Source organism: Ricinus communis, chromosome 3 (assembly GCF_019578655.1).
Source record: "Ricinus communis isolate WT05 ecotype wild-type chromosome 3, ASM1957865v1, whole genome shotgun sequence".
NCBI lineage: Eukaryota > Viridiplantae > Streptophyta > Magnoliopsida > Malpighiales > Euphorbiaceae > Ricinus > Ricinus communis.
In genome coordinates, this window is record NC_063258.1 from 32,308,553 (window position 1) to 32,332,360 (window position 23,808).

Here is a 23,808-nt window from a genome sequence, read left to right on the forward strand (position 1 = left end):
CCTCAATTATTCTGAATATCCATAATTGTTAAATTCCTTTCATTCATTCTGAATCCTATTGTCAGGCCTTATTCAAACATAAATTTTATTTATATATTATATATCTTCAGCCACGCAATAAAAATAAAGCATCCCATTCCAGGAAAAAACAACAGTGGACAAATGTATGATGAATATTTAAACAGTACTAATAAAATTAAGAATAAATTAAAGAATTGGATGCATTATAATAAGTAGCACATGTAAATAAATTCGAATAGAATGAAAACTTAAGTGGTTAATTAGCCGGGAAAATAAGTGGAATCATTTGAAAGATCCCACTAATTTCACATCTCTACTATTCACGCCATCAATTAAGGATAACCACAACTAGTTTGAATCTTTATCCCTTTTTTTTATTTTTATTTTTTATTTTTAGCCTTTAAAGTATTTATTTTAAAAAATTATATTTTATCAAAGTATTTTTAAATAGATGTTAGATATTAAATTTACAAAATAATTAAATTAAGCTGGGCTAAATATAAAAAGAAAAAAACAATATCAAAACATTTAATTTGAACTTCTAATTTAAAGGTTCAGCTATTGGTATCCATAAAAAAAAAAAAAAAAAAACAAACAGAAAAAGGATTCTAAGGCAATCGACACAGGTTTCACCTGCAGCCACCACACATTGCATCATCACCCTGTAGCCATAAAATATGACCGAATCTTTAAAGAAATTAGAAGAAGAGAAAAAATAATATGTAAAGTTTGAGATTAATATTTTAAACTTTCTAAAAAAGATTTAGTATTAATATAGTAAAACTGATAAAGGGATGAGATTAACAACAATATATCTTCGGTGTTTCTCAATGGAACACGTAAGCAGCAATCTAAGCACGAAAAGGGAAATAACAAACAAAATGTTTTTTTCGTTGCTCAGAATTTTTAACAAAAGAGTGGCTTCGGAGTCTTATCTGATTTACTATTTTAGACTCACATTTTTGTAGTGCCGACTATCACATGCTTCCACTAAAATCAAATAATTAACTAAATCATTCCCTCTACTAATTAATAGAATCAAAGTTGTACTTTAGTCTTAAAATAATAAAATACTATTTTCTTTATCATGTAACTAGAGAGCACCACCTGTAATTTTGCAAAAAAAGAAAAAGAAGCTAAATTTCTATATTAATTCTAGGCTGTATTTATTTTACTTAAACAAAAAAAGGTAACAATTTTTAATATCTACTATTTCTGAGAATAATTTGTGCAAATATTATTTTTAAAATTCATCAAAATTTATTTTTTAATTTCTAATTAAATGTAAAGAAAATAAAATAAAATAATAAATTTTAGTATAATGACCAGCACAAATATAGCTGTAACAATTTTGATATATATATATATATAATTCTATAAATTATGAAAAGTAGCACTCTTTTCAAAAAGAGAACTTACTTTTCTTAAAAGTGCTTTAGTTTTTCTCTTTGATCAAGCAAATAGTTTCTATCAATTAATATTTATAGATGCATTAATTAAAAAATGCAAAATTATTTTTTAATTTTTTATATACGATGAATCTTTTTCTAAAAAATAAAACATTCAATCTAGATTCTATAAACTGAAATAATTCATAGTAATAAACAATTATTATTGGACAAGGCATGGATGATGAATTATTCTCATATATACAATCTCATCCAATAATTTGGAAAGCGTGAAAGGATTTGATTGGATTGAATGGGTAATAAATAAAAGGAAAATATAAAACTCAGGGCCTTAAAGATGTGTGCAATTACTGTGTGGTCCGGCGCAAGACAAGCATGAATTATTATAGGCAGTGGATGTCGGATAAGTAGGGGTCCCCGTCCCCCCTTTTTTCTTATTCTCTATACCCTATTACCATTAAGATCCACGCTCTCCTAATTTCTAACACTCTGTTTGGGAGACGGACCAAACATACGGCACATGCTAGGTACAACTGTATAAGCACGTGCGATTTTATTTTCTTTTAAGAGGTTTACTTATTTATCATTATCATTGAAAAATACCAATTTTATTTTGATAAAAATTATTATAGTATCTACGCTTTTAAAATTTTAGGATTCAGCTAATTAATAATAAATCATGTCCCAATATCAAAGAGATCATATTTGATGACCTTCTGATCCTGGGATTGGTACGGATCAATGGTGTATTTTTCTTTTTCTTAACAATATAAAGTAATTTACTGTGTAAAGATTTATTGCAAATCCAGATAAGTGATGGTGGATTGCGCTCTGATTCTATTGCTAGGCAGAGAAAGCACATCTCAGGCTACGGGTTTATACCTCTACCCCAGCTGATTCCCGTCACTGAGCTATTCAACTCTCATGCAAGTGGCTTCCTCCTCTACATCCCTGCCTACAAGTAAAATTGTGATGCCTCCTTTAGATCTAGCGATCAAGCTTTATGTATGGCTATCATATGAAGATTCTGTGCTTCTCCTTTGATTGCAAGAAGCTTGTGCTTTTTGATGAATCAGTAAGAAGAGACTCGATGCAGCGGAGATTAAGAGATGTTTGAACAAGGCAATGAGGAAGCTACTGTTTGGAATTTAAGAAGAAACATTCTCTATGATTTGCGAACAAATGAGACTTGAAGCTTAATCTAAATTTCTTACGAATACTTTTTCATTTTCTTATTTATTTGTTTTATTGAATTTAATCATAGTTTGGGCTTATTGTAGTATAGCCCACACTTGGACTTCGTGTGGCAAAAAAAGGGTGCGACTATAAACTTAAATTGTTATAGTGTTTGAAGCTGTTCATATAGCTTTGGTTCTTAATTTTCTTCTTTTCATAATGGAGTCTATTGGTCAACAGTCTTTGTCATGGAAGATCTATTACCCCCTGGAAGATTATGTCCTCATGATTGGCTGCTGGCCCTTTCAAACACTCTCTACTCTATTCTTGTATCCATTTCCCATTCATGAAAGAATTGAATGATATCTCTTCTTGATAAAAAAAATGACAGAAGAGCCACAACTTGATATACACAGCTGCAAAAACCTATTACATCCCACCACTAACAACATGAAAGCCGGAACTCAGCATCAGCAAATCAACCATCACAGAGAACCGCCCAACATAATCTGTATCATCTTAATTTTGATATTCAAAGGCATGAATCTTGGGCCACTGGCATATAGATTTTATGAAGGAACATAATTTTACTTTAGTTAACTATAGGTAAACTGGACCAATTTCCTTCATTATCCATCAACAATGTGATATTTTTTCATGATGCTCAACTGTAATAGCTACATATAAGTTTTCTTAACAACCGATACATTGATTCACTGAGCCAAGAATTCATGCAGCTGAACACTATCATAACATTCTTCCCTAAGATCGTTTACTCTGAAAATATCTTCAACTGATTTACAACTTAGTTCGCTATTTTGATTATTTGAAATCTTCACCTGATAATTTTCTGTTCTATTAGACCAGGCACCAAGCCACTCTTGAGACATTTTAACAAAGTTGGCCAGCTAAGCTTGTCTGTTTTCCTAAGGTATTATTTTGGAGCTATGTGATCCTTCCGGTCCCTAACCCTAATCCCACCTGATAATTTTGATATTCAAAGGCATGAATCTTGGGCCACTGGCATATAGATTTTATGAAGGAACATAATTTTACTTTAGTTAACTATAGGTAAACTGGACCAATTTCCTTCATTATCCATCAACAATGTGATATTTTTTCATGATGCTCAACTGTAATAGCTACATATAAGTTTTCTTAACAACCGATACATTGATTCACTGAGCCAAGAATTCATGCAGCTGAACACTATCATAACATTCTTCCCTAAGATCGTTTACTCTGAAAATATCTTCAACTGATTTACAACTTAGTTCGCTATTTTGATTATTTGAAATCTTCACCTGATAATTTTCTGTTCTATTAGACCAGGCACCAAGCCACTCTTGAGACATTTTAACAAAGTTGGCCAGCTAAGCTTGTCTGTTTTCCTAAGGTATTATTTTGGAGCTATGTGATCCTTCCGGTCCCTAACCCTAATCCCACCTGCTTTTAATCAAACCCTTTCTTGTGTTTGCTGTTCAAGCAAATATTCACCCCCCATCCGGCCCAGATCCAAACGGCAGCTCGCATTCGCTAATGAACACTAGGTTAAATAGAATGGGCCGGCTGGGAGTGTAATAGTTTAGCCTGCTTATACACGACACCGTTTGATGTAAGATCGTAGTGCATGAAACGGCAGCGCGCTCATACGATTGCACATTTTTATCAACGTTCTAAAACCCAAAACCCGCCACTTAAACCCTCCGTCGCCGGTTTATCAACACCACCACCGATTACCACTTCAATGTCTCGCTTAATTAGATTCGCTCAACGAACAGTTAAATGCTACAACCACCTCAATTCTCATAATCTCCTCTTTCAATCAAAACCCTACACCACAGCTCACAAAATTACCAAGTCACCATTCGAAGCTAACATTCTTCGCATCCTCCACAACGAGATTGAATACCAGTCCGATTATGCGCCTCCTCATCAGGTATTCGTATCTAATTTCAAAAGAATTTGTTTGATTAAATTTGTTTACAATTAGTTCTAAGTTAGTTGTCCATTTATATAGCCGGCGACAAAATTTAATTCATTCGTGGTACAAGATCGACCAGGAGAGCAATGGATGACAATGAGGAGGACATTCAATAGTGATAATGAAAATATCAAGCTCGAAGTTACAATGTTTGACGGTTACGAAACGGTTACAAAATCCGGTGAAGGTAGCTCCGGTGAAGATGTGCGTCTTCATATTAGTTTACTTGTTGATATCTCTAAGAACGGCGATTCTTTGGAGTTTGTGTGCTCCTCATGGCCTGACCGCTTGGAGATTCACAAAGTTTATTTGCTTAGACGTGATCATGAGCTTTCTAGGCCTTACATGGGGCCTGATTTTAGGTGTGTTTGTGGCTTATTTTTTTTCTTCTTTTGGTTGTTAGTTTAGCGATTTTAGTGTTCTTTCTTTGGATTAAATTGAAGATTGAAAATTTGTTTTTTCATTTCAGGAATTTGAATGGTGAGCTGCAGAAGAGACTTCGAGAGTACTTGGAGGAAAGAGGGGTAAATGATGAACTTTCTGTTTTCTTGCATGAATATATGACGAATAAGGATAGAATTGAACTTATCCAATGGTTTGCAAATGTCAAGTCTTTTGTTGAAAAATAGAGTTCTTTTTTTTTTCTTCTGAAGTGATTGGTTGTTAGTGCTTGATCCATGGGATTAGAATGTATGCAATGTGCCAAAATTTAGCTCCTCAAAAACGAAATATAATATATGAATTGCCGACTCTTTGAGGCTGTTTGCTACTTATTATGTTTGGAACTTCCCGTTAAAATATTTTATGTAGTAGAAACATGTAAATCTATTTAGAAATAATAATGCTTGCTTAGTAGTTTGGTTGAGAATGTGGCAGTGTTCTTGTTCTAAATTCAAAACTTACGTGTCTGGTGGAATTTGAGTACTGTTCATTAATTTTATTAAGTCTATTATGGTAGATTTTGAAAGCATACATAGGCAGGCTTCTGTAACATCAGAAGGCTGTCTCTTTCTTTACTATCAGGTTAAGATTGCTTGTACTAACTGCCAAAAATTGGAACCTGCTGTTAGTTATTGGAAAATATTAATGAATATGCAGTAGTTCTCACCATTAGTCGGATTAAGGGCACGAGTCAAGTTTACTGAATCAATACTATCTCAGTTGGGAGCTGTAGTAATTCTACCTTGCTAAGATCAAATTGGATCATTATGGGTGAAGACATAGTATGTATGCAAACTCTGTTAGAAATCTGCTTTCCACGTGCTATACATTTATAACACCCTTACCCTTTTATCATATAGCACCTTTTTGGATACATTTCTTCAAGAATAGTTCGGGGCAAGGCTATTTTGGAGCTCAGTTTTGTGGAGTCAGATGTCATTAATAATAAGCTATGCCAACACTTTAGCCCTGGACAGTGCACTGTCTTTGTGTTATCATAGTTGTATTCTCTACATTGTATTTGGTTCAAATCCTACAAAGAAATTTATAAAATGATTTCTAGTAGAATTCATTTGTGATTTGACGTGCTATATAATAAATGCAGAATTTATTTGAAAATCTATTTAGATTTGAAAGAGAAAAAAGAAACGAGGGATGAAAAAAAGAAAGTAATTGAATTAAGGATAATCTTGTCATGATAAAAAATTATCTTATAAGTTTAAAATTCATTTAGAAATTCTTCCAAATTTGATAGAATTTGGTTTAATTATAACCAATTTCAAGGATATAATGAAATAAAATTTCAAAATAAATATTTACTTATACCAAACACAAAGAATTTATAAATGAATTCCATAAAAACTTGTGAAATTAATTTATACCAAACACAATGTAACATTATTAAAAACCTTATTCTTTTGAATAATAGAATGTATTATATTATTGCAACCACCTAACTTGTCTGAAAGGGTTAACTACGTTTGTCATTTTTGTTTTTTTGAACTGAGTTTGGTTTGGATTTGACATATTCTTGTCTCAGGTGCGAGCCTCGTTTTGCCTTTTAGCCACTCGTGTAGAACATGAATTTTTTAGGTTCAAACTTTGAGCTCAAAAGAGTATAGCAGTAGACAGGGCCATGTGTGGGCTGATTAACAAATGAAGCTTGTGAATTACCCCAATTTTCTTTCTTCAGTTTCAGCAATTTTAATCAAATTTAGCTCAGTCGAGTTATTTCGCATGTTTTTATCACATTTGCATCCCTTTCTTTTTGGGTCTCTGATGCAAGGCTGCTAATGCCTGAATACTCACTCAGGAGTTTCTTAGTTGTACAAGTGGACTATATGTGTATGCTCGTTACTGTCCTTTAAAAAAAAAAAAAAAATTAAGAATTGAGCTGAATTGTTTTGGATTTTCTAAATGAGAGTCGGTGCTCGTTACCTAACCTCTTGCTGTTGGTGAAGAAACTCTAAAGAGAAGACAAAGATTAAAGTATAAATTTATCATTCCAGACTAATAATTTTATCTTCTTTTGATGATGCTGTTAAGGAAACGTGATGAACTTTCATTACTTTTAAAAACCCATTTATCATAATCTAAATACTGTTACTCTGCTTAATCGCTCAAGAAAATTAGGGCTTGTGCTAGCCAGGCAAGATCTAACTTCTAGCCTCTGCTGCTTGAGCTTCATCTATTAGGTATCAGAGCCTCGCTTAGTGCTGTAGTTTTTCTGGGGATTCCCCCTTTGAAAGTCTAGTCTCTAGAATGCAAAAAGGCATGCTTAGCTTGTCAAATCCCAAAAACAGAATAGAGTTTACAAGAAAACTGTGTTAAATGTGATGTAATGCAGACTGACTATGGCATTTTTTAAAAAATACAACAAAATCTTCAACGGATTTACTGAGCAGTTAATGATAGAGACATCTTATAGGCCACTCCGGAAATGGACAAAAGAACAATCTTTTTTAGGCTAAGTTAAATAATGAAGAATGTCTTAATCCAATATTGAACATGACTTATGAAGACGAAGAAATAGTTTCTTCCACATATTAAAATAATCGTAGATTGATGAAGTTTATCCCACTAACTAATTTAAAATTTCCTGTTAATATCTAGTTGACAGCTTCACACTAATTATCTATATGATAATTGTCTATTTTGATATCTGGTGTGAATCATGCAATATTTTCTGCTACTTTATTGAGACAAGGGTGAATCTATAATGACACTATAGCCATGTGATGGTAGGAGTAATTTATTCGATCCTAATACCCTTTCAGAATTTCTGTCGATTCTCTTTATTCTTTTTGGTGAACCCTATTGGATGAAGAGCAAAATGAGCGATTGATTCTAAGTTCTAACTAGTCTATGGCCAGACAATATCCACAGCAACAACTTTTTAGTTTTGCAACAATGTTAGTGGCATCTTTCAATGCATACTTTAGATTTTCTCCATAAACTTAAAAGAAAAACAAAGTTAATTCTCATTTCTTTTTAAAATCAACGATTTCCGCCTTGATTGATGTGTTTTAACTACATTCCCCATTAGTTTATTAAAAGAAAGCAAAAGGAGAGAAATTTCTGATTTTTTCTTTTAATATAAATGAAAAGAAATGGATTTGAATTTGAGACTTTATTGAAGTTAAAGATGTTCTTCATCATACTAAACTTGTAGATGCAAATTATTGGATTTAATTGGAAGAGACATTTACCTAAAACAACAAACTCTTTAAACATTCTATAATGAGATTTACATAATTTCCACTAAAACATACAACGAGTAAAAATGCAATTAGAGCTTAAGGGACAAGTCAAGCTTCTGCAACTCATCTTGATGACACTTAAAATGACAATAGTTACCGATTCCTTCATCTGCTGCAGAACTATCAGACTTCTCTAAGTTGAATCTACCGGCACGCGGAGGCGCTGGTGCTATTGTTGCATTTACATTATATTCCACCGTTGGCAGCTTTCCGATAGCTGGTTTTTTATCAATAAGGGGCCTAGACCAACCGCCATATCCAGACATCTTTCCAGTTAACCCATTAGAGAAAGATATATGACAAGGCTTATGGATCATTGAGTGCACTTTAATTCCAAGAGATCTACCATGCAGAGGGAGAGCAGCCATGCTTGTATAGTAATGGTGGTGTAAGTAAGTGTGACCAAAAGCAGATGCTACATGATTATTTATTTTTTGTCCTCTTCTAGCTAATGTTCTCTCTCTCTTGTGGGCATTTTGGTGTCCTCCCAGTGCTTGTGAGCTATAGAATTTCCTCTGACAATAGTTGCATGAGAAAATTCTTTGCTCCACATCAGTATTAGCTTGAGGAGTATCTGACGAATCCACATCGAAACAATCAATAAGGTTGAGTTCTTGACTGAAACCATGTTCCGTATCACTACTAATCAGCTCTAGATCCAACAGAAGAGATGGATTACCCTTTTCTTCTTCTTGTTCTTGATCTTTCACATCTCCATCTTCCTCTTCTTCAACAAGTTCTCGAGTATCCAGACATGGTCGATTACTAACTTCTTTCCTCTGTGATTCCATGAGAAAAAACACTTTCTAGAGCCTCTTCTTGGGAGCTAGTAAAGAGTTTCTTGATCTTCAGAAAGGGAAGAAAGCAAAAAAAAAAGAAAGAATCAAACTTTTTCATGGGAAGGAAATAGTGTTGCCTGCATAGTTTTTAACCAATATGAAATTAGATACTGGTAGATTTACTTATAATCACACACACACACACACACACACACATATATATATGTTCATTCCATTCATTAGGCAAAAGTCAAGACTAAGAACTTTATGCGTCCCTACATATCAATCTCTTTGCGTGCTCATTGCCTGCCCATGAAGGGCAAGAAAGAATAGTAGAAAACAATCAAACAAAACTATGCACAAACTATTGGGAGTTTAACACTATTATGTGCAAGTGCATTTGCTTGAATCATGGGTAGACAACAACTGGCCTTGTTACGCAAACCACAGAAAAAAAGAAAAGACCCTCTTCCCACTCGTGTGCACTTTTGGTTCCATCAACCGTGGACTGTGGTGCTATGTTATTGAGGTAGTTCAAATGTATTTTCTCTTCACTTTTTGTCGGTCATTTCTTTTCATGGATGTTTCTTGTGTTGGCGTGTGCTTTGTAATACTAAACATACCCATTTATAGACCACTCTTTGAACTGCTTATCTGAGAATGATGTCCTTGTGGTCCTCTTGTTCAATTGTTTACATAGCCATTATAACTATGCAACTTTATTTTGTAATATTTTGCTATTCAATCCCACTCTTTATTTTTCAATCAAATTTCAAGATCTTTTAATCAAAGCATTGGCTTAACTTAAAAATGAGCTCACCCTAAAAGACTTTCAAGACAGTAGTGCTTCAAAATGTTTATAAAATCATAGAATTATTATTTCAAACTTTAATGAGAAAATTAAAAAAAAAAAAAAATATTGAATCCATAAATTGGATTTATTGTTACCATATAAACAGTCGGGTATTGAATTAGTCTTAGGTAAATTTTTTAAAAGAAAGAATTCTTAAGTTAATTTTTTTTAAGAGTTTACAATGAGACTTGAAATGGCTTCATATCATTTGTGGAATAAATTGGAAAATGTATCACTTTACATGGAAAAAGATGGCCCAAAGTCCAAAATGGAGCTGCTACATTTGAGGTTTTAGTATTGAAAATTGGCCCCCCTGCCTGTAATCATCTTTTGTTTGTTGTTTGGCCTATGTGATATTGAATGGTGGGCACAATGTTAAGTGGCCGACAGGGAAATGGTGTAGCTGATGTGGAGCCCTTTATGCAATAATAGACTTGGTTGGTTTCCTTCTAACACATGTATTATTAATTTGTCTTCAACAAAATCCCAAATGAACCCTTCAGATTAGCATAATCTCACCTTTTACTTTCTTTTTTCTTTCAAATTCAAAGGAAATATTATATGATTTAATAGAATGAGAATATGTAAACTTATTTCTTCACTTCATCTATTACAATTTTATTCGTAATCACTCACTTATTATGTCACGACCCCATCCGAGGGCCCGTGACCGGCACTAAAGAATGGATAGGTGTAAGGTCACCGAATCCCATATTAAGCTTGACACTCACTAACTCAATCAAATCTCATCTCAATTAATACTATTGATTCCATAATTTCGTAACCATTAAATTTACAATTAATTCGGTCTGCCGGAAAAATTAGGTGAGACCCGAAACTCAGAAAATTTACAACTGATACCTCTACCATTACTACTGCGGAGAATCTAAGATTTACCAATTTACATACCAAATCAAATATATCACCCGATGACGAAGGAGTCGGAAGACTAAATACGAATATGAAAAACAGTAAATGGAAATTGTCAGTCTCGAGAGTGAGCTAAAATCATATAATCTATAGACTATTGCAGTCTTCACAGAAAATATTAATTATTCGAATCAGTATATCAAACCATTCACATAAATACCAATCATACTATAATCATACCATAATAAATAAATAAATAAAAATATATTTTTACTTTTACGGGACGAGTGGCTCAGTAAAACCCTAACCCCAAATTCTAGTAGCCTTTCGACTCTCTTAATCCAATAGGTCTAGCGCCTAGAGAGCAAGCTCGATCAGGGTCCTTACCTCCAGCCTGAACACTTGAATTCCAATTAAGCCAGCGCCCAGAGAGCGTTGCTCGATCAGGAACCTTAACTCCGGCCTGAACACTTGAATCCCAACTAAGCCAGCGCCCAGAGAGCGTTGCTCGATCAGGGATCTTAACTTCGGCAATCAACTGAACTCAGCCCAGAGAGCAATGCTCGATCAGGGCAAACAAATCCATAATAACCTTATTACCTGTCTTTAATCATTACCGGTGCGCACGCGGTCCTGATGCAACCCACCAGGTGGCATGTTCTACTAAAGCCTCATCCCAAATCATATTCAACAAATACAATAATAATCATGGTCTAGCAAAATTATTAAACACATATCGAAATAAAGAATCAGAATTTCGAGGAAACAACGTGCGATATGTGAAAAAATAATAAAAACAATTGTGTGAATATAACATTAACTATCAAAATAGCGATATAATATTATTAGTAACAATATTGAAATTTATCTCAGTAAATAATAATTAAATAAAATTATTTATATTGCGATACTAATAATCATATTAAATATGAATTTCAAGATAGCATATCAAATTAGGTCTGGCAATAGTGTAGAGATTATGTGACTTTAACTCACATATCTAACGCGTTTCGAAGTCCGCTCCTACGCTTCGGGTGGAGCTGGCGGGAAAGCTGAATTATCTAGTAACACAAGATATACAATTAATATCGTAGATTTTTTCTAAATTTAGACCCTAGAGTAGACTGCCTAAAATTAAATTAGACTCGAGGAATCTGTCGGAAATTCGGTAGAACCTCCCCTAATTTATGGACATTTACCCCCCGTAAAATAGGTCAATAACTTGCCAGAAAGACACTACAAATATCCAACAATCCAGACAATAGGAGTCGGATCCCCAGACTTCACTATTTTCCCGACTCCGCTACACAGCACAAAACACAAGGGCACGCAAACCGACAGACAAATATTTTTGACTCACAAATATTATCTAATACTCAACATATATCAATAAGCATAAATTACATCAAAGAATTTCAAAATTAACGGGCCATAGAAAACTACCGAGACGCTTGATCGCTCGGTCGACTCACCTCCAGCCGCCGGAATTCGATCGACAATCCGAACACACCATCGGACTCGAAATGGCGCGCTGATGACGATCCCCACTCCCGATTTTCCGATCTGACCCCCAATCATCCGCAGAGATTTACGGACGATCTCGGCCGTCGATTTGCAAACGAAGCCCGATCGCCACGAAACCGGTACCATTACGAAGCTTGAGCTGAGGAGAGTCGGGATACGTCCTCCGATCGTCCATCCTCCGCCGGAGCTCGCCGAAAAAGTCGAAAAATACGGCTGCCACCACTTCACCGAACTCTCCTCCTAGCCGCCACCAAAAGGAAGCTCTCTCAAGGGAGCCGATCGCCACCGAGATCGAAGGCCACCGGTAGGAATGATGCTCGGATGTCACTGTCTCTCCTCGCTGATTCTGCTGGCTGGCCACCATCTCCAGGCTGGGCGAACGCGACACCGACCGCCATACGAGCCTCCCTCTTCTTCCCCCCGACTTCTTCTCTCTCCCCGACACTCTCTTCTTTCCTTTCTTCTATATCGACATTGAGCCTCCGAACTTTTTCTTATTACAAGTAGGTCCCTTAATCTTTTCAATTACTTACAATTTCATCCTGCAGAATTTTAATTTAACCCCTAAACTTTCTTTTATTCTTTCAATTAAGCCCTTAACTAATTAATTTGGGTTAAATTAGAATTATTGAAAATATACAATTACATATATACCCCTGTCGATATACTTATTTACAAAAATACCAAACTCACAAATTTCCATTAAAACCCCATAAAAATAAAATTATACTTTTAATCCTTATTCCAAAATAAATTTCCAATTTGGTCCTAACACACAATTACATTAAATAACCAATTTACTAATTATTTCCAACTTAAATTTTAATACCACTCCAAAATTCTTTTATAAAAACATCCTTTACAATTTCTTCCAAAATTTTTCAATATATATAATTTTATTTATACATATACATATACATTGGGAAAAATTAGAATAACCAAAAATATAATCTACCCTTCAAATAATTACTTAATTAATTCTTAAAATTTCAAATTAATTGGGTATAGAAAAATAATTCATTTAATTGACTAATATTAAAATTTTTATTAAATCATTTCAAATTAAACTAAATAAAAATGAAGCTAAAATTAACTTAAATGAAAACTCATTATTAAATATATAAAAATTTCGGGTATTACACATTAGTTGTCATTTCATAATTCCAACATGTTATACTAATAAGAATAAGAATATGAGCATTAAATGCTTTTAATTTTACAGGCATCAATACTATTATTAAGAAGTAACAAATATATAAGTTTAAGAATTATAAACATAAAAGATAATAAAAAATTGTTGTAGCTTTTATGTTCTAAATGAACAAAAAAAGTGTATTCTAACTCAAATTAAAATATTTATTTATATCGATGTGAATTTATACATGCAAAAAAGCCTATTTTAATTATATATATAGTGGACTATTTTAAAATAAATTCCCAAATGTCACTTTTATATATGAAGAAGCCACATGGCATAAAAAATAGTAGAAATAAGGTTAATTATTTTGTTGAAAATTATTATTTAATTAGATTTTCTTAATTACATAAATTATTAATGCCACATTTTAAAGGCCATCAGTATTGAAAGCGTCTCTTTCTTCTTCTTTTTTTTTTTTTTTATAAAATTTCCTTTGCAATAAAATACTTTTAAGATCCATTATAGAAAGTAAACAAAGTGTGTGTATATATACTTGAAATACTGCTTCGAGTAAAAATAAATATAAATTATTTACAGATATTTAGTAATGAAACTACTTAATTGCTGAAAAAGTACAATTCAACCAAAAGTAATTGTCGTTTATCGAACTAAATTCAGACAATCACAAAGCAGCCATGGAAAGGGAAAGAAGCAAAAAAGGGGTCGGAATTAAAGAAAACAACCCAAATGTTATGATGAAGTTGTTGTATCCAAATGAACCAAATCTTATGTTGTGAGATCTGTTAAAATGTATGAGAACTCAAAAAGAAGCACCATCTTCTCATCACGATCAAATCTCTTTTGTTTTAAGTTGAAGCACTTTGACAATTCAGAAAATCCATCGCATCATTGTGTTCAGATTTTCCTTCTTTTTTTTTTTTTTTTTGTTTTGTTTTGCAATTCCATTTTTTTAGTTATTTACTCATTTCTTGTTTTCTATCTTCTTCTTCTTCTTCTTTTTTTTTTCCAAATAAAAAGATAGTTTTGGAGTCAACGAGCAACAGTCGAATAATCAAATTAAATATTCATATATAGATTCACTTTATATTACTTTTTAAAATTAAATTATATTTGCTATTTCTTAACTTGAATTCTTGTTCTAGGAGGAATTAAAGTATACAAGGTACAAGTTTTATTATTAGGTAAAAGATGTATGGCAACACAAAAATTGATAAAAGTCATGTTAATAATAATTAATTCTATATTTAGTTGAAATCTATTAAAAAAAAATACATGAAAGAAAAAATAAAATAGAAATGATAAAATTAAAGAATATATTTTGATGTTATAAAATACATTGATATTTTATTAAAATTTAGTTTAGTTATAATAAATTTTATATAATTTAAATGTATAAAAATTTAAATTAACTTTTACTTCATTTAAAGCACATAAATTTTAAATTTGTAAATAAATTTTATAAATTTCAACCAAATACAGTATAAAATTCTATCGGTAAAAAAAATCAATTAAATCTATACATGTCTAAACAATTTTTTTCCAATTTTAGCTTGAATTACAAAATTTAATTATAATTTGTCTAATTTCAAATTTTAGTAAAAATTGAATTTGATTTTTCTAATGTGACTGGATTAATATAACAATTAATAAAAGTATTATTTTTTATTGTTTAAGTTTTTTAAAATATAGTGTAGTTATTTTTAGATTTTTTAGTTGTTTTACCAAAAAAAAATTAAAAAATCGAAAATTAAATAAAATTATATTTTTTTAAAAAAAATTTAAAAATTAAATTGAAATTATTGCCTCACGAATTACAAATTAGGCCCATGACAGATCCAAACTCTCTTTTATGTTTTCTTCCTAAATGGGCCTACTCTCTTTCCTTTCAAGTTCCACAACACCTCAATGAGTCTTATTATTATTATTTTTATATAGCTAAAGTTAATTAGAAATTTCTTTATTTTATTAAAAAGTAGCGAACACATTTCTCGTAACCGCGGCCGCCCTATACATTAACGTTAATCACGAAGATAAAGTTTTGATTTCATTTTGTTTCAGCCGTCAGTCAACTAATTGCTTGGAGTATAGTTTTAGTGTTAAAACATAGAAATTTTGCATTACATTGTAGTCAGCTTCGGACGAAAGCATTGTTGGAAACTGAAAAGGAATTAACAGCTAAGAGGCAAATTATCTGTCAACTTCCCTTAATTTCTTATTCAGACATGGAGCTTCCATTGACAGTAAAACATAGGACAAAAGGGTCGTTTTGGCCCCTTAACTTGTATGACTGGATCAAACAGTCCTATTTCTAAAGTTTTCAACAAATAAGCCCGTGATTTGCACTTTTTGAGTCATTTAAACCCAAAACCGAATTCACAATAACGTGTGCCTTATACACGACTGTAAAGGCAAGTGGGTGGATTAAATTAATAAGGGAATCATATTTTTTTCCTCTTATTCCTATTTTTATTTCTTTTCCTTCCTTTCCTTTATTTGTTTTTGTTTCCTTTTATTCTTTGTATTTTCTCTTTATTTTTCCTCTTTTTTCCAATAGACCAATATTGACTGAAATGGACAGTGAATCAATTGAATAGATCAGTGAATGAAATAGGTATTGAATGAGTTCATCAATCTATAATGATCTTGGTCAGAAGTTCAATGTTAAAGCTATCATCAAAATAAAATGAAAAAATAAAAATTCAATTGAAAGAATAGTTTGCTGTTTTTTTTTTCATTTAGATTTTAGGATAATATGAATATTTTGGTTTAGGTCTATGAATTTGTTAAGGTGGTGACAAAAAATGAATTTCATGGAACCACTAGTGGTGAATGGGTTTAGTCATTCAACATAAAGAGATTTTCGACCAAAATCAACCACCTCAAAACTACTGCTATCCTCCCATACGTAAACAATAAGAAATTTTCAGCTTTTGCTTCTCTACAACCACCGTTCCATAGCTCATACCTTCCTCAGTGCTATTACAAAACACTCGAACCTGATTATTAACAAGGAGGAGGCAAGGTTTTTATATGTGTTTGTTGATTCTAAATGTAAGAGAGATACAAGTTTGATTTAAATCAAACAATCAAAATAAAAAGTAATATTGGTGCTCTTTACCATAGGTTTCTGAAATTATTTCAAGGCACTCACTGATTTGTTTCGCATAATTTTGAATGGGTTTCTGGAAATGTATGGCTGTGATTAGGACACCAGTTATACCAAAAAAAGTCATTCGGAGAGAAAAAGAGAGTGTGATGTTGGCGCGAAAAGGGAGATGAGTGATTTGTGATTTGTGATGGCGGTGGTAGAACATATGAGATTAATAGGATTTATATTTTTTTAACAATTAATATTAATATGTTTTATTTTTGGATTATTTAATTAATTTAAAAGGGAGTTTCTAATACACATGGTGGATTTTAAAATTTGGATCAATTTGGCCTAAAAGTAGAAAACTGTAGAATTTTTTGCTAGAAAAGTAAAAATTCTGATTTATTTGATCACTTAGCACAGGTTTAGGGGGCAAATTGACCCTTTGTCCGCAAAACTTATGTGTTTGGTTTTGTGCACTTGTACACATATATATATTCGGTCCATGTCGAAACTTTCAAGGCATTTATTATTTGTCTTTTTCTGTTGGTCCTTGGCACTTCTACATGTGGCCGCCTCAGTTTGGTCATTCTCTACTTCCATCCAGTCCCTCTAATTTCCATTTTTCAATAACCTAAACGACATCTACTATGAACAAAACAATATTTAATCAATTGATCACAACAATCCAATGCCGAACAGCAATACAATATTTCGGTTCTGTCATGGCTTCTGAACCCTTTATATTAATTGGACCTGAAATAGAACCATCAGTCTCATTAATTCCTCAGTATCTTTGCCATGGCGAACCCAAAAACAGTCATTTCCCCTCTCATTTTCCTGATGCTATACACTGCTACGTTCATTAGGACTGCCGATTGTGACTTCTTTGCTCAGTTAATTCCTATATCCCTTGCCCCATCTCCGTATCCAATCCCGAGACTTGATTGGTCTTCTCCAAGTCCAAGACCTGCTACGCCTTCCTATTTTCCGGATCCAAGTTCTCCTAGTTATCCCGCAATAGCCTCTCCTCCGGCCGTACCTGTTTCTCCTTCTTACCCTGGAACGCCTTTTTATCCTGCAGAACCTACTTCTCCATCAAAATCCATGCCTGAAGCACCTGCTGCAAATTCTCCTACTTATCCTGTAGTATCCTCTCCTCCGGCCATATCTGTTTCTCCTTCTTATCCTGTAGTACCTGCTTCTCCATCAGAACCCTCATCTGAAGCACCTGCAGCAAATGCTCCTGCTATTTCTCCAACAGCCCCACCACCACCACCATACCCGTCACAACCACCAGTAGGTTATGATTATCAAGGAATCAAAGCAGCTTACTGGCCATCATTCAGTGGACTCGATGCGTCTGCTATCGACACTACATATTTTACTCATATTTATTATGCATTCTTGTTACTTGATCCTGTCACCTACAAACTTGACGTTACACCATTTGATCAAGAAAAGATACCTGGGTTCATCAGCACTCTTCGAGCCCGAAACCATCCTGTCACTATTCTATTGTCTATAGGAGGTGCTGATATTAACCAAACTAAGTACTTCTCGATAATGTCGAGTAGCAGAGAAACACGAGAAGGTTTTATCAGCTCAACTATTGAAGTTGCTAGAAATTATGGATTTGATGGGCTCGACTTGGACTGGGAATCCCCTGCAAATGATCAAGAGATGTTAGATTTGGCTTTATTATTGAGTGAATGGAGAAACTCTTTAGACCTTGAAGCTACAACAACTGGACAACCGCGTCTTTTGCTATCTTCTGCTGTCTACTACTCTTCAAGATTTACTAGTTATGGTGAGCCTAGATCCTACCCAGTTCAAGCTATGAATGATTTTCTTGACTGGATTAATCCTATGTGCTATGATTATCATGGTGCATGGGCGAACTTCACTGGCCCAAATTCAGCCCTATTTGATCCTTACAGTAATGTGAGTACTAGTTACGGTATCGGGTCATGGATCGAATCGGGTGTATTGCCTGAAAAGATTGTGATGGGGCTACCACTGTACGGTCGGACCTGGACACTCCAGAATCCGAATGATCACGGGATTGGAGCAAGAGCTATTAGTGCAGGACCCGGAGATGGGGTTTTAAGTTATAGTCAAATTATGGAATTTAACAGTATCAACAAGGGAGCAGTTCATTTTGATGGAGCAACTGTGTCATATTATTCTACTTCCGGGGATTCTTGGATTGGCTATGATGATACCATTTCTGTGGATTGGAAGGTCCGGTTTGCTCGCTCACGAGGCTTGGGTGGATACTTCTTTTGGGCTCTTGGCATGGACTTGGACTGGACTATCTCAAGACTAGGTAATTCTTTTTATTTAAGAAAATTGATTGCATCCATTTGCTTCTTTATTACATTTGCACTTAATTGAGCTAAAAAATATTGATATAATTTTTCTTTCCTTCTTTTCTCTCTCTTCTGTTAACAGCTTCAAATTCATGGGATCGCAAGTGAAAATTTGCAGCAGATCAAGTGAGAGTCAGAAGGACGAGAAGTATTCGAACAAAATAATATTAAACAATCTTTCATATGTTATGATTTCCATTTTTTTTTTTTTTTGTGGGTACTCTTTCTGAATATTTAGCCCTGAATGAATTCTTTCTTCTTCTTCTTTTTTGTCTTTCTATTCTTACACTTATACGTTTTTTCTTCAAATTATTTGAACATAGACGAAGATGAAATTTCTGTGTACTTGAATGGATGAAATCAATAAGATCAATATCGAAATATCCGATGGCCTTGACGTTTTCCGGGTAGGAGTTTTGAGGACCAGGCAGGTTGGTTCACAAAATAACAAAGTTCAAACAAGAAATAGATTCTGTTTTTGGATTTGACAATAATGAGGCCGGCTACCAATTTTGGACAGGCCTAACTCGACATGACTCTTCTGGACTTTTCCTTTCTCTTCCACTGTCTAATAATAATGTTTTGATCCCTCTAAATTAATACTGTAAATAACTAATAACACCTTACGTTAATAAGACAGTTTTCATGAATATACGAACATTAAAACCCTCGCAATTTATGTCTAATATTAATCGAAAAATAAATTTTATCCTAAAAGAGTAGTATATTAAAATTATATTTTCAATATTAATTATATGAGTTGAATTATTATATGAATTAATAATTATGCAATGGGATTTTTAATCAAAACCACCCTAATTAATATTATAAATTGTCACTAAAAATAGTGAGGATGATATTTTTTTATATGGATGCAGGACAAGGATTGGTCGGCCAGCCATCTAAATCAGGATCAGCGGCCACCAGTTCATCGCTATATTTAAATTCACAGTTCGTCCCAAGGATTGGCGACACCATTTTCGTGCTTGATAATGTCGCGTAATTTATTTTATACGCAGTGATAGTTTTTATATATAAAAGAATCTCGAGTTGCTGATGCCTTTTCTTCTCTGCATAGTTGACAGGTTGGATTTATATTTCCTCATTTGTCTTTATAATTCAGTAGATCCATGTTCCACATTAGTTCTTTTTACTTTATATATATAATTTACTATTTATCTTTTATCAGCAATTAATTTTACAGTTTTTGATGCTTCCAGCTTCTTCACTGATTTTCAACTCTCCCTCTCTTTCAGATAATACACATAAACAACTTGCAGGCAATCATGTTCTTGGAAGCGACAGAAAATTCCAGGAAATAAAACTTTTATTTTCTGTTTTTTGTTTTTTCAGTCTGTAGAGTGAAAATAAACAGGGCAGTCATCAGAAAATCTAAACTTCGTCGCTTATAATTAAACGTTAACTTCATCATTATGTTCTTTAATTCTCTGTGCATGAAAAAGGAAAAAAAAAAAAAGAAAGGTCCAGCTCATTCTGATTTTTTCCAACTTTAAAACCAATAATGAAAATTATATGAATTCCTTTTGGCATGTTTTTTTTTTTTAATTTTCTTCCTTAAAAGTGCAATATTTCTGGTGGGATATATGCATATGCGAAATGGGAGACAACATTAGCTCATATATATTCAGCATAGGCATACACTGTTGGGTGACATCCACTCAGTTTCTTTCCATCCCCTTATTATATATAAACCCACTTTCAAGTGATGCCAAATAAAACTCGTATGACTTTCAGAAAGCAAAGGAATCCCAAAGATTTTGCACCCAACATGAATCTTCCAGATAAATATAATTATATATGTGGGCATTGGATAGAGTAACAATTAATAATATGCATAGCCTTGCTGTAGTGAAAGAGAGTAGGTTTCTCTTTGTCATGCAAAAACTGAAACCCTTCTTTTGAATAGTACTACCGGAGAGAGTCAAAAGATGGTGCGTTGGATAATCATTTAAAATTTTAAAAAAAAAATTATGTAAATTGTTCATTATTGGGATCTTGCATGTGTCCACTTTGTGTGTCTACCCAGCTTCATCAATATATGGCTGCGATTGGAATCAATTGGGTCCCAAGTAAACATAAACAATAAATAAAATGAAATTAAAATCTCTTAATGATCTTTAAGTTAAAGATTCTGTGGTACGTTTTCTATATTAGTTCATATGCTTCAACTCCCTCCAAGAAATTGCTTGTCATTTATACTTATAATGGGATATAACAGACAGATAAAATAATAATATAAATGATTAATTTTATTATAAAATTTTAATTATTTAATTTTAATTTTAGATGTAATTTAGTCATTTTATTAGGAATTGATCCATATTTTTTAATTTAATTACACTATTTTATTGGTTATTTTTACTATATAATAATTTTTTATTTACGAAGTGATTAAATTAAAATAAAATCAAAATTGAATGACTAAAATAAAATAAAATAAATTTTTATAATTAAAATAAAACTACATACAAAATTTAATTATTTTCTATATCATTATCTCTCAAACAAAACTATTGCATCATCTCAATTAGATGGCGTCATGTATAGTTGGTATACTTAGGATCCGAATTTAATTTTATGTCTATCATTTTAAATTCTACTATTATTTGCATTAAGAATTGTGAGATTAATAATTGTTCGAAGAAAGTGATGATATAGAAATTTACGTTTTTAATTGTAATGTTATATACATAATATATATATATATATATATATATATATATATATATATATATATATAGAGAGAGAGAGAGAGAGAGAGAGAGAGCTGCTAGTTAAGAAGCAGATATCATAGGCAGCCACGAAATGTACAGTTGATGATGTCTCGAGTCAGTCAGCACTGAGTACTGATAATTGATGATGAACTTAAATTTGTGGATTTAAAGATAATTAGGATTTAAAAGGAGGCGGCCAAGTGATAGAAACCTCTTATATTCAAGCAAAGAAACATCACATCATCTAATTATACAAAATAGAATAGAATATATAGTCTCTTCTCCATTAAGATAGGGCGCACACACTCTGCGTATAATAGTGGGCATTGAAGTGCATGGTGATTTGCTACCTTTTTTTCTTTCGCTATTTGCCTCTATTATTATTATCATTACACCTTTCATTATTACCCTTTCTCTCCACCAACCTTCCCAAAAGTAAACTTCAGTGGACAAAATGAAACTGCTCTCTCTCTCTTTCCCTTTTGCATGTACACAAGTGCGCTTGCATGGGTGCGACTTTTGATTTATTTCTAGGAAATAATATTTAGAAAATTTGCAGCAGTATTTAATGGTCATTAACAATGTTAATTAGCTGAAAACATATCCTCGTCTACTATAAATACAATCAAAATCAGAAACAGGTAACTGATAACTCGACTACAGAATGAGAATCAACAGCATCTCCATAATGCGTATTTTCAAAATGATGAGTACATATATATATATATATATATTTTGAATAAATAAAAAGGCATCAAATGCATTAAGTACAAGGAGGACTTTCCTGGCAACTTATACATTACTTTGACAATTTTGGGGCAATTAATAATTACTCATTTTAGTATAATCGTTTCCAGTTCCTATAACTACTGAAAGAGACTTGCATTCTACATAATGTGCAGTCTGCTTCAACAGTCCTTGTCTTCCTGACATCCTCACAACTAGTTTTCAAGCTGAGGAGGAATAAACAAGAAAAACTTGGACCACATGCCAATTCCATCCTTCCCCAGTTTAGTTTTCTTTTCAATGATAAGAATGTAACCATGAATTTCCACATGTGAGCAAACTGTTGGGTAATTATGAATTTGGATACAAATTCATCTCTAAAAGCTAACTCAAAACATGAAAATGTCTATTTCATATATTTACACACACATTAACAGTCAAATAAATTAGTCATTTCTCCTACTATCTAATTAAATCCTAATTGTAAATTTCGTAACATACGCTTTTGCAGTGCAATAGTAAAATAATGGGTAGAAGGGCTTTTAAAATGCCTTAAATAGATAGAAAAAAGGGATGTGGACAATTTAGCCCCTAAACTTACTGAGCAAGTTCGCTGTAACCCCTTTTAAATATTCTTTGGCTAAATTAACATAGAATCTTATTGTTCTTGGGCTATTTACACCCATTTTTGTAAATCATGTCATGGGTTACAAATTATGAGAAGCAGAATAGAGTACATAGTTGGATCAACAATGTGGAGAGGAAGAATAAACTGGATGATTCTCAAAGAAAACCATTGGGTTCTTTAATTTCTAAACTTTTTTTTTTAATTAATTTTGAAAGTATGAAAGTAATATTGAAGAACATAATTAAATGATTAGAAGAAAAAGAAGGTAAAAATGGGGTAATTTGGGCATTAGGAGAAAAATAAAAAAGTGGAGTGGAATTAAAGTGTTTGGAGATTGGAATAAGAAAAGGAGAGGGGAAGCACGCTTGACGCTTGCTCCTGCCTACTCTAATAAACAACCTCTTTCTGCACTCTAATCTATATTACATCCCATTCCCTGTGGTCCCCACCATATCCTAACCTTTCGCCCTATTGGATTTACTCCTTACTTTACTTTCCCATTATTCTTTTATTACTATTTATTACCATAATTGAGCGGTTTAATGAATCTATATTTGTTCCTCTCTCTTAATTTAATTCTCATTTTTTCTTTATTTTCGCTCCGTTTTAGATTTTGACAAAAAATTATGTATTTGGTATTTTAATTTTTCAATTATTTATATTTTACTGAAAATATTTAATATGAGTTTACAGATTAATTTTAAATTATTGAATTTTTTTTATAAATTTCAATCTATATATATTAAGTTTTTGGGTATTCATTATTATATACAAAAGGAA

At 32.7% G+C, this 23,808-nt stretch overlaps 3 protein-coding genes and 1 long non-coding RNA gene across 8 annotated transcripts; 3 read left to right on the forward strand and 1 right to left on the reverse strand.

Annotated features, from left to right (window-relative positions):
• The first annotated feature begins 1,804 nt into the window (after positions 1-1,804).
• On the forward strand, positions 1,805-2,795 carry LOC125369486. Its single transcript, XR_007215187.1, has 2 exons — positions 1,805-1,957; positions 2,240-2,795. It is a non-coding gene; the product is annotated as an uncharacterized LOC125369486 (long non-coding RNA).
• Positions 2,796-4,028: 1,233 nt separating this feature from the next.
• On the forward strand, positions 4,029-6,722 carry LOC8274208 (uncharacterized protein At2g39795, mitochondrial). 4 transcript variants are annotated; one of them, XM_002515404.3, is made up of 4 exons: positions 4,029-4,545; positions 4,627-4,952; positions 5,060-5,114; positions 5,892-6,047. In XM_002515404.3, exons 1-4 carry the CDS (start codon positions 4,237-4,239, stop codon positions 6,030-6,032), a joined length of 831 nt encoding a protein of 276 aa, XP_002515450.2. In that variant the 5' UTR covers positions 4,029-4,236; the 3' UTR covers positions 6,033-6,047. The 4 variants fall into 4 exon arrangements, with proteins under 4 accessions (XP_002515450.2, XP_048227513.1, XP_048227514.1 ...); XM_048371556.1 differs by lacking the exon at positions 5,892-6,047 and adding an exon at positions 6,572-6,722 and having other exon boundaries at positions 4,035-4,545; XM_048371557.1 differs by lacking the exon at positions 5,892-6,047 and adding an exon at positions 5,689-5,707 and having other exon boundaries at positions 4,040-4,545.
• Positions 6,723-8,142: 1,420 nt separating this feature from the next.
• On the reverse strand, positions 8,143-9,708 carry LOC8274207 (zinc finger protein 3). 2 transcript variants are annotated; one of them, XM_048371583.1, is made up of 2 exons: positions 8,971-9,708; positions 8,143-8,865 (listed from the first exon to the last, which is right to left on the reverse strand). In XM_048371583.1, the coding sequence occupies exons 1-2, from the start codon at positions 9,080-9,082 to the stop codon at positions 8,321-8,323; spliced, it is 657 nt and encodes a 218-aa protein (XP_048227540.1). In that variant the 5' UTR covers positions 9,083-9,708; the 3' UTR covers positions 8,143-8,320. The 2 variants fall into 2 exon arrangements, with proteins under 2 accessions (XP_048227540.1, XP_002515449.2); XM_002515403.4 differs by having other exon boundaries at positions 8,143-9,707.
• Positions 9,709-17,208: 7,500 nt separating this feature from the next.
• Positions 17,209-19,343, forward strand: LOC8274206 (class V chitinase CHIT5). Its single transcript, XM_002515402.4, has 2 exons — positions 17,209-18,896; positions 19,022-19,343. Exons 1-2 carry the CDS (start codon positions 17,369-17,371, stop codon positions 19,045-19,047), a joined length of 1,554 nt encoding a protein of 517 aa, XP_002515448.3. The 5' UTR covers positions 17,209-17,368; the 3' UTR covers positions 19,048-19,343.
• The last annotated feature ends 4,465 nt before the right edge of the window (positions 19,344-23,808 follow it).